Genomic DNA, 10,690 nt, shown 5'->3' with positions numbered 1-10,690 from the left:
CTTATCACGTTGTGGTTTCTTCGGGCCCGAGTTAATCGTGGCCGTTGGTCCGGTTTCTTCATGGCCAGAGTTGATCGTGACGTTGGTCGGTCAATCGATTATTCGGTGCCATGTGAAGACCGTTTTGCCACCTGTCTTGTCGGTCGTGCGGGTGTCGGACACGTGGGCCCAACCTGATCCATATTAGGGCTTAACTGCTGTCCCAGAAAGGGCTTTATGATGTATGAAAGGCCTTAGAGAAAAGCATAAATGACTGACTTCCTAACTTTTAGGGATTAAGAACTTTTCAGATCGAAAACATTGTATTAGAATTTATATTGAAGCTTTCTCTCTCTCTCACTCACTCTCTTTCTAATTTTGGTCCGGTTTGTACTGTTTAATTTCATCCAATCATATACGATATAGCATACAAATATACATATATATACCTAGCTCAAATCGATAATATAAACGAATACGCATGTACATTCCTCATTAATCAAAATAGATTAAAATATCCACATATCCTATACATCATTTACAAATTCAACTTATTACCTAATTTCGGGGTAAACAATTAGTAGCTAGAAATCACAAGCAATTTAATGAGAAACATAAATCTCATTCAGCACAACTTATGCTAATGCTCAGGTTGTTAACGCAAATAGCAGTACACAAGAGAAGACCATTATCAGAATTAAGTGAGAACCATCTGACAGAGGTACCTACAAACTAAACACTTGGTGGATTCTCTCTAGAAAATCCAAGTTTGGAGGGAATAGGTGGAGTGATTAGAATTAGCAATGAGGATTAAACTATCGGTTTCATGAAGGGCATGATCCCAACACTATAAACACTTTTGTTTGAATTATTAGTTCTTATGCAGAGACTTAAAGTGATTGAGAAAAATGTTCTAGCTCCACCGGAAATTGCTACGGATTCTTCTAAGGTAATTAGAGTGATCAATAATGACCATTTACCTTATTACGCTATATTTACGAAGCATGTCTTTGATGAAAAAGTTGAGAAATCCGATAATAAAGTATAGCTAGCGGGAGCATAATAGAATTGTGGATCTCGTAGCAAATTAAAGGAAGCTAGGAAAAAATATTTTGATAGAATTAAGCTTTTGGTAGTTTCTCTAGTGTTTGCAAATAAAGCAGTATGTGGCTATGTGCAGCCCTTCTAGGAATTATGTAATTTTGACCGACGAGCACTGGTTATTTGTAATACTTCCCCGTCCCAATTTATGTAAAGGTGTTTGACCGGACATAGAGCTTTAAGATTGAAAGAAAGATTTTTAAAATCTGTAATCTAAAACAAGTCATAATTATTTTTGTTGTTATAAATCATATCAGTAAGTGTAAGTTGAAAAGTTTAAAGTTAAATTATTACTAAATATAGAAATATGTCATTCTTTTTTGGGCTGACTAAAAAGAAAAGAGTATCACATAAATTGAAACGGAGGGAGTAATAATCTGGTAGACAATATTTGTAACTACCATCGACGGGTGGATCTAGGAGGGGTGAGGGTGTTCACCCGAACCCCCTCAGCAAAAAATTACACTGTATATATAAGGTTTTTATTTTATTTTGTGTGTACATATATATATTTTAAATCCCCTAAACACATGACTAGAGATTGGCTCAGTGGTTTAGGAGGTTCAAAATTTACCTGGAGATCCCAAGTTCAAATGCTACATTTTTTTTCGAACCCCTTAATGAAAATCCTAGATCCGCCACTGACCAAGGAGCTTAAATGCTCTACCTGACATGTATATAGTTATTTAAGGAAAAGTTACACATTTGATCAGTTGGCCAAAATAATTACATTCGTTAGTCGAATATAAAAAAAAAATAAAAAAAAACTATTTTGTATTAAAAAATAAAAATATATATTTTACATATATTATATATTAATATACAAAGAATATACATTTATTGGCTATTATTAGGATGCAGCTATTTATGGCAATTTCTCTACGTTTAATACTATTCACATATTCTATTTTGACACCGTCATTTAATTTATAATCATTTTTTTAATTTTTTAATTTTTTTGGATGTTTACTCAATTCGATACTAATCAGACATGCTTTCTCCCTAAAGTTCGGATAAAAATGAATGAACTTCAGACATTTATTACTTCCCTCATTTTATTTTATGTGATATCATATTTTTAATTTCAAAAAGAGTCCGTTATTTATAATTTTTCAAAAATTCGTTTAAAGTTCTCATTTTTTTAAAAAATAATATATATTAACCCAAAAATATAACTAAATATATTTTTACTTGTTTTAGCTTTAGTTAGGTATATCAAATGCCAAAATTTGATACTCAACAACCTTCAATTGACATAAAGTTCAAGTCCAAGAATAGGAGTACTTTTTTTCTTTTTTCAATCAGCTCAAAAATCTGATTTTCAAGCTTTCGGGAGATTATCATCACAGCAAATAGGAGTACCTTGTTATCCTTTGGGTGATGGGCTGATGAGTGGATGACTCAAAGTCTAATTAGGAGCAGATGGGTTACTTATGTCATACGTGTAAAGTTGGAAATTCAGTGGCCCCATCTCATTCAGTGACACAAGCGATAGAAGGGCAAAATTGTCTCTAGATAACAATATAAGCCAACAGAACAAACAAGCACTGCACAGAAATAAAACTGAAATGACCAGAATGCCCTGAAATTGCCAAATCAGGCATGTTGACCTGGTGCTTGCTTATCCCCATTTATAAGTTAGTAGAAAATATATGTATACAAGTTACCAAAAAAAAAATTAAATAAAAGGAAAAAAATGTCTCTGACTTGAGATTCCAAGCAAGACAATCATCAGGTCCACAATGGGGGCCGACGCAGTTCTTCTTTTTGATTAATTGGTTAGTCGGACATAAATGCATATTAATTTGGTCAAAAAATGACCTCTCTATTTTCCTCAGTGTTGATTGGTCTGTTTAATTATTTCTATTAATTACTTGGGCACTTTCTAAGGTCTTTGAAATGTTCTTGTTTGAATTACATGTTTTCTTCTAACTTTGCACTTTCCAAGTCAATGTCATACTCACACTAGTGGGACTCCCACAGTTGCTTGTGATGACCATAGAGCCCCAATTTTTATTTTTATTTTTAATAGAATTAATCAATGCATCTTATTACCCTTTCATGACATCAGCTTTTGTATTCAGAGAATCCATAATTAACTTTCATAATACTTACTCTACTACTCTGTCTATTTTAGTCATTTTGAAGAGTTTTCCATTTTAAATACTTTAAAGACTTCAACTTCTTTTTTTTTTTTTTTTTTTTTTTTTGGTAAATGACTTCAACTTCTATAGTGTAAAAGAATTTCACACTATCATACATACCATCTAAAAGATATATATAAGTAATTTTTCCTAATAAGTAATTAAAACTAGTTACTTGAAAGATAATACAAACAAGTTGCTATAACATGTTAAATTAATTCCACTGTTAGCATAAATATTCTTTACCCAACTTAGTATTTAGACAATTACTCTAATATTTTACAATTATTACACAAAAATTGACATCTCAAATTCATGTTCAGTTAAATACAGTCATATATTATAATGGAACAATAAGATTAATAATTGGAATTCCTACAGTTAAATAAGATAAAGTTGCAAAGGAAACTACTTATGTAGTTTCGTTTATTGACGTACTGCGAATTAAACCTGAGCCAACCATAACTCTAATCTCAATAGAATAATTCCAATATCTGTCAAATACAACATAATGTCACCTATTAATGATTCTTGACTTATCTGCTAAGTTTATTTGTATATATATGCTAAGATCCATGAGGTTGAACAAGCAAACGATACCATCCTTGTATATCATTCTCCTTCTATATTTTGTCCCTCTCTTTGTTTAATTAAGTTTCATTTCATTTTTGTTTTTTTGGGAGAAATCAGTAGTCATCAATATATAACATATTATATGATATCCATGGTTCCATGCATGTAATTGAGTGTAAGAGGAATAATGGAGTGAAAAAAGTGCAAGAAAAGAGTGAAATTATGGAAGTGGAAGATATGGCTGCTGCAAATAAAACTTCCAAAGAGGACAATGAAGAAGATATAATTCTTCCAGGATTTCGATTTCATCCAACTGATGAAGAGCTTGTTGGGTTTTATCTACGACGCAAAGTGGAAAATAAAAGAATCAACATCGAACTCATAAAGCAGATTGACATCTACAAATATGATCCTTGGGATCTTCCAAGTAAGCGTATAAGCATTTCACTAACAAAAATATTGGAATCAACTATGAATTTCGTCTCTAGTTAGCGACAAATTTTGCAATTAGCTATAAATTTGTTTGTCGCCAATTTCTGGCTCAATAGTGTTTTCTTTATGATCTAGGTAATATAGAAGTCTCCATCGATAAAAAGAGAAAGTTGTGGATACCCCAATCTAATTTAAATTACTTCCCCCCTCTTTGTAAATTCTTGTGAAGGCAACGATTAAAGAAAGGATGTTTGGAGTCTCATGAATATGTTAAATTATAGAAAATACTACATATTTCCCTCATAATTTTAGGGTTTGGTTAAATGATCGGGTACTATTCCATCCAATGCCTTAAGATTTTAGGTTAGATGTTCAAATTCTTTCATATAGTATTAGAGCCAAACTACGGTGAACCTATTTATCAAAATACTACTATTTTCTCTTCATGTTCTCGCTCTGGACTTCTCTCTCAAACTCAACCCATGAGACTTCTCCAAGTTTCGATATTTCTCTCTCAATATTCAGCCCATCGAACAGCTAACAATGATCCAGGCTTACTCGTTAGCATTTTTTCTAAAATTTTGTAGTCTCCTTTGATCATTGATGTACAAAAAAGTTACAATTTGAGGATGACATCCCAAATTTATACATGATTATTGAGATTAGACTCATAAGATTGTCCTAACTGAAAATACTTGTTAGCATGTTGAAGCCTAATTTGTCTTCCTCTACTCCAGGCCCGCTCATGTTAAACCTCCTGTCTCTCACTAGTTAGTTAAGAGTTTTCAAAGGGTTTAAATGGTCTACTTAACCTATTGCCTAAATTAAGATTTTAAGTTGGGATGCACAGATTCAGATTCTTTCCCATTCTTAATCTGTAGACATGATGAATCTGAAAGAAAGGTGACAAGTGCTTATTATAATCTTTGAGATTCTTTTGGGGTCCTTTTTGTTAGATGTTTTGCGAACGAACCATTAATTGAAAGTAATAAGGAAAAAAAAAAAAGCTACATATAATATGTAGAGATACTTTTAATAGTGTGTGGCTTTTTGGAGGAAATTGTGTGGATTCTTAATCTAACCTTTCCAACATAAAGAACACGAGAAAACGGGAAAAATAAAGTGTTTTAGTTTGATTTCAAGATCAGTTTCCATAGAAAGGTTGTCAATAATTAGTGTACTTTCTAAATAGCAAAAACTTTATGAAAATCAAAGTCAGAATTTGTTGCTGCTGTACGAGTAATATTTTTCTAAGCTTACTCTCGGCAGAATCAGCATTCCTTACATATAATAAGTTAGTACTACATCTTTTTGTAGTATCACCAACATGCACATGTCAAATATTTGACACAGGTAAAGCTTTAAATTATATAATCAGGTAACTACTACAACTAAAGAGTTTAGTGATCAACGGTCTATATTTCTAAAGGATAATCGATAGAAGGAAAAAGCAATTTGTTTATATTACTCCATCTATTTTAATTTATGTGTGTGTGCTTGATTAGTACGGAGTTTATGAAAAAAGAAGATTTTTTTTTAAAACTTGTGGTCTTAAATATATCATGAGATTTTTGTGACTATAAAACATGTTATTAAAGATAAAATTGAAAATTTAAAGTTAAATTATTTAAAATATCAATTTTTTAATAACAGCAAATAAGAAAATTATGCCACATAAAAAAATGATTTTCGCGGATTCACTCTCCAAAAGAGAGAAAAAAAATTGGTTTGAGGATTTGGATAGCTTCTCTATTCATGCAGAGATAAACGTTAGCAGGTGGGCATGGATTAGTGAACATTGAAATTTATATATTAGGAAAGTGATACTAATTGACAGATTTGGATTTATTTGGGACCTGTTCTTAGTTGACTTTGTCCTGCAACTATTTTAGACCAAGCACTAGGCTCCAAACTTGATATTTTAGAAGTCATTATTAAAGAAGTGGTTAAACAAGACAACATACAGGCTTCTCATTCTCTTCGTTGACCAAGTCTTCTCTCAACCTAGTTAGCTGATCAAACACTACCACTTACGAGTTACAATTAGGGGTGTACAAAGTAAATCGACAAACCGCACCAAATCGATAAATTGAATCAAAGAAAAAAAGCATTAGTGGTTTGGTTTGACTTGGTTTGGTGTTGGAAAAAAAAACCCGTAATTGGTTTGGTTTGGTTTTAGCTAAAAAAAATCAAACCAACTAAAAACACCCGGACATTAGATGTATTCAATTTTTAAAATATTTTATACATAAAAATATTTATTTGTAATGTAATTTATAAATATTTCTTAATTTTTTTGTAGTTTTTTTATCTATTATGATATCATTCAAGTTTGAACTTAGAATTTTGAATGCGAATAAGTTTTATATACTATGGATGTTAGTAACTCATATAAAGTTCAAATCAAAACCAACTCAACACTAATACTAATAAAAGGAATTTAATTTACCACTAGGAATGACAATAATGTTGGATATCTATTCTTTAGTTTTGCATAATTAGTTTAGAGAGTGAAAATACATAACTTAAGTTTTTTTTCTTGCCATGTAAATAGTACTTATTAGCCGTACTTATTTTAGCATAACTTAGTATTTTTAGATTATGGTAATTTTCTTTATGGCTTATTAATTAGCAATGTTTATTTTAACCGATTTTTATTTAACCGATTTTATTATCTTTTGTTGAATATATGTCACCACTCTTCTCACATTTTGTGTTATTGTCTTATGAAACACCTTAATTACATAGTTGTATCTTACTAGGACTAAAGAAATATTTGAAGTAAAAGTTATTTGTTTTGTATCAAGACTATTCCGGAAGAAAAACCCGAATAACCCGATAAAACCCGAGGTTGAAAAACCCGAATTTTATTGGTTTGGTTTGGTGTATAAATTTAAAAACCCGACGCAATTGGTTTGGTTTGGTGTTTAAAAAATCCGACGCAACCCTGTCCATGTACATCCCTAGTTACAATGACGTTAGTTTAGATTATATACACGATCATTGTATAGATTTCTATAATATTGGGTTAGATTAAGGCCGAATACATAGATAGCCCCTTAAATTTGTCAGTAAATTTTATTTAAACACTCAGACTACGACATGTTCAATTTCGATTAAATGTTCCTATTAGACAGCACTCTCGATCAGTCAAATCTTGAAAAAGCTTTTGCACATGTTCTCAAGCGTCTGTTACGTACGTAGATAAATTATCTACATTAAATATGTCACTTCCTTTAATCATATACATCAGCCTCAATTGAAACAAGTTGAGATTTTACGGCTTGTTGCCGCTAATACATACTCTAATTGTGATATTTTTATGATATCCTTATAATCTACGGATTGATAAAAAATCAACCGTCTTCTATCTTATGTAGCTTATATACATGTAATTGACTCATTTGATACAAATTCTTAAGGCAAAAAAGTATATGAACTGGGCAAGTGAATTGACAATGTTTGCACTTCGAAGTATATGTTGAACTGTGTGACCTGCATCTCATCTAAAAGTGTAAGCTATTAGACAAAGCACACTTTATATTATTTAATTATATTAGCTATAACAGTATAGATTCATATAATTAGCTTGATTCTCTTCAGAGGTGAGCACAGTGGGGGATAAAGAATGGTATTATTTCTGCATGAGGGGAAGAAAATACAAGAACAGTGTAAGACCAAATAGAGTAACAAGATCTGGATTTTGGAAAGCAACTGGGATTGATAAGCCTGTTTATTCTACTACGTCCAAATCACACATTGGCCTCAAGAAATGCCTAGTATATTATAGAGGAAGTGCTGGCAAAGGCACAAAAACTGATTGGATGTTGCATGAGTTTCGCCTCCCACCAACTTCCAACCTCCACCTGCCCAATACTCACCAAGCTGTAAGTTTGCTCTTATATTTTTAACTTCTGAATTTGGCGTAGAGACTAAATCAGGATATCAACTTCATAGACGATTTCAATGATAATAAATGGATTCTAAATCTAATATTTATACATATTTAATGTTTAATGAATTTGTAACACAAATATCCTGCAAAAATTACTGAATTCGGTAACCCGTATCCACCCTTCTTTGGTGCACACGTTCTTGATTGATTTCTGTTTTCCTTTAGTTTTATTAGGTGAATTTGAACGATAATCTCTAAATTTTAATTTGGTTCTTGCCATGATAGAGCGCAGAATCAAGTAAATGAAAGTGTACATGCATGTTCTAATATTTTAAGCTTTTAGATAAGTCGGTTATGCAATTCAATATAGTATCAAAGCAAACATAATCAGTTATTATGAGGTGGTCACATTATGAGGTGGTCATCAGTGGCGGACCCAGAATTTTCAAATCATGGGTACTCAAATGCGTTAAATCTCAAAATGTTACTTTGAGATTGGGTGCTCAACCAATAATTTTTGTATGTTAGTAATAATTTCCAATATAAAAGGTAGTGTTTGATAAACCACAATGGGGCTCAAGCACCACTAGCTACACTGTACGTCCGCCACTGATGGTCATACAATTCAGCGTATTAAAAAGATGCCGGTGCTTATAACTTTAAAACAGATTGAGGCATAAATTACAACACTACTAAAAATTATGTAACTAAACATCAAAATCTGCCGCTAATTCTATTTACAATGGATTAGCAACATATTTTTAAAAAAATCTGATAGTTACGAACAATTTAGCGATAAATTAAAGTTGGTAGCAAATTTCCGTTTTTTAGTGTTGCAAGTACCAATATCACTTTAATATCAACAGATGTCATTAATTCCTTGTTCTTCTATATGCAAGTTTATTAATTAGTAAATATATCATCAATTGCAGGAAGTTTGGACCCTATGTAGAATATTCAAGAGGACTTCCAATTACAAGAAACACACACAAGAAGTGAAGCATCCTGTGGTTTCACTAAGCTATGGTGATGCAAGTTCTAAAGCATGTAGCCTGGAATCTGAGAACAGTACTGATGACCAATCTACCACCTTTAAAGATATGTCTTTTCAACAAGAAAATTATAATGCAACAATTGGTGACAATCAAATGGATGAAAGAAACTCTCATTTCTATATCAGCCAACAAAATCTAATCTCTCAGTCTCCATTCACATCATCAAGTTCAAGCTTTTGGAACACAAATAGTCACGATGAGTACTTGTTCAGTGATGGGAATAAATGGGATGAGCTCAAATCAATAGTTGACTTAGCAACAGATCCATCTATTAGTTACAGATGTAGATAAAAAAAAATATAAAAAAAGGTGAGCTTAGCGTACGCAGAGTTTTACGTAAGTGGTATTGACCTATTATCACAAGTCTTCTTATAAGCAGGTTTAGGATACATATTTGGTGCTGTAATGGTTCCAAAATTTTTATTCCTGCCCGTATAATATACTGTGATGGCTCCAAAATTTTTATTCCTTTCCGTATCGTTTTCAATTAATACAAAAGGGTGTCTCAGCCACTGAAGGAGAGAGTGCTGAATTTTGGGCTATCGAGTAATATTAGCAGTGTTTCAATGAATGTGTACATCTAGCTATGCGAGTCGTACCACTTGTTAATTAGTCTGCTGATTGGAGATTGAGAAGAGTACTTAAATTAAGGGTGCAAAGATATTGTTCAAGCCATTCAATTTGGCCTAAGGTCACACTTATTTTACACAAAGCTCAAAAAAATGTTGCTAAAGGAATATATTTATGTTGGAGAGGCCTTTGTTAAGAGCTTTGGTAATGGATTTCTTATCTAACTGCATATTTTAGTACTTCTATAAATTGGCTGCAGCCTTCTAGTTTATCTGGTCAAATATAATTAAAAAGTGATGCAATGGGAGTTGATGAATTATCGGAAGAATTAATATAAACTTGGAACCTTACATCTTTATCAACACTTCTATCAGTAGTGGAGCCAGAAATTTAGCGAAAGGTGTACAAATTTTCTTCTCACTTGTGTTAAGGGTGTGCAAAATTAAATATATATTCATAATAATATTTAGCCTATGTAAACGTACGGCGTAATTTTTTGGCGAAGGGTGTGCACCTGACCACCCTTCGTTTAAGGTGGCTCCGCCCATGCTTCTATGTACTCAGTCTAGAATTTACCGCCAGATTAAAGACGCTCTTATTCATTTTTCTTTTTGGAACAGACAGAAGTACAGATAGAAAATTAGCTCAATATATAGACTAAGAAGTGGTGGTTTGGATCAAGGTTAATGGCTAGATCGATTGAGTTGAAAAAGAAATTAAAGCCCTGATATGGCTTAACAAACTGAGTAGTGAGCCTACAACAACAAACAAAAAAAAAATAGTATAAACTTAACATGTTATGGAGTGATCCTAGAATAGAGTTAGAATGTTTAACAAGACTAAGGATTAGGCTTGGAACAGGGTTAATGTCTACAAACGGGGAGTTAATAAAGAAAGCCTTGAAGTGCCTAATCAAACCGATTCTGCTAATCGACAAATCC

General features: G+C 32.2%; 1 protein-coding gene across 1 annotated transcript; it reads left to right on the top strand.

The window, feature by feature from the left end:
* Window positions 1-3,815: 3,815 nt before the first annotated feature.
* On the top strand, window positions 3,816-9,638 carry LOC132068716 (transcription factor JUNGBRUNNEN 1-like). Its single transcript, XM_059462394.1, has 3 exons — window positions 3,816-4,224; window positions 7,833-8,116; window positions 9,057-9,638. The coding sequence occupies exons 1-3, from the start codon at window positions 3,957-3,959 to the stop codon at window positions 9,468-9,470; spliced, it is 966 nt and encodes a 321-aa protein (XP_059318377.1). The 5' UTR covers window positions 3,816-3,956; the 3' UTR covers window positions 9,471-9,638.
* Window positions 9,639-10,690: the final 1,052 nt, after the last annotated feature.

The sequence above is a fragment of the Lycium ferocissimum genome, chromosome 8 (genome assembly GCF_029784015.1).
Source record: "Lycium ferocissimum isolate CSIRO_LF1 chromosome 8, AGI_CSIRO_Lferr_CH_V1, whole genome shotgun sequence".
Taxonomy (NCBI): Eukaryota; Viridiplantae; Streptophyta; class Magnoliopsida; order Solanales; family Solanaceae; genus Lycium; species Lycium ferocissimum.
This window is presented reverse-complemented; position numbering and strand designations above follow the sequence as displayed.

Excerpts from the sequence above, each read along its gene's own strand:
- LOC132068716 (XM_059462394.1), top strand. The coding sequence starts at position 3,957 with ATGCATGTAATTGAGTGTAAGAGGAATAATGGAGTGAAAAAAGTGCAA. Across the intron at positions 4,225-7,832 it reads TGATCCTTGGGATCTTCCAA|AGGTGAGCACAGTGGGGGAT; the intron begins GTAAGCGTATAA and ends GATTCTCTTCAG. Across the intron at positions 8,117-9,056 it reads TGCCCAATACTCACCAAGCT|GAAGTTTGGACCCTATGTAG; the intron begins GTAAGTTTGCTC and ends CATCAATTGCAG.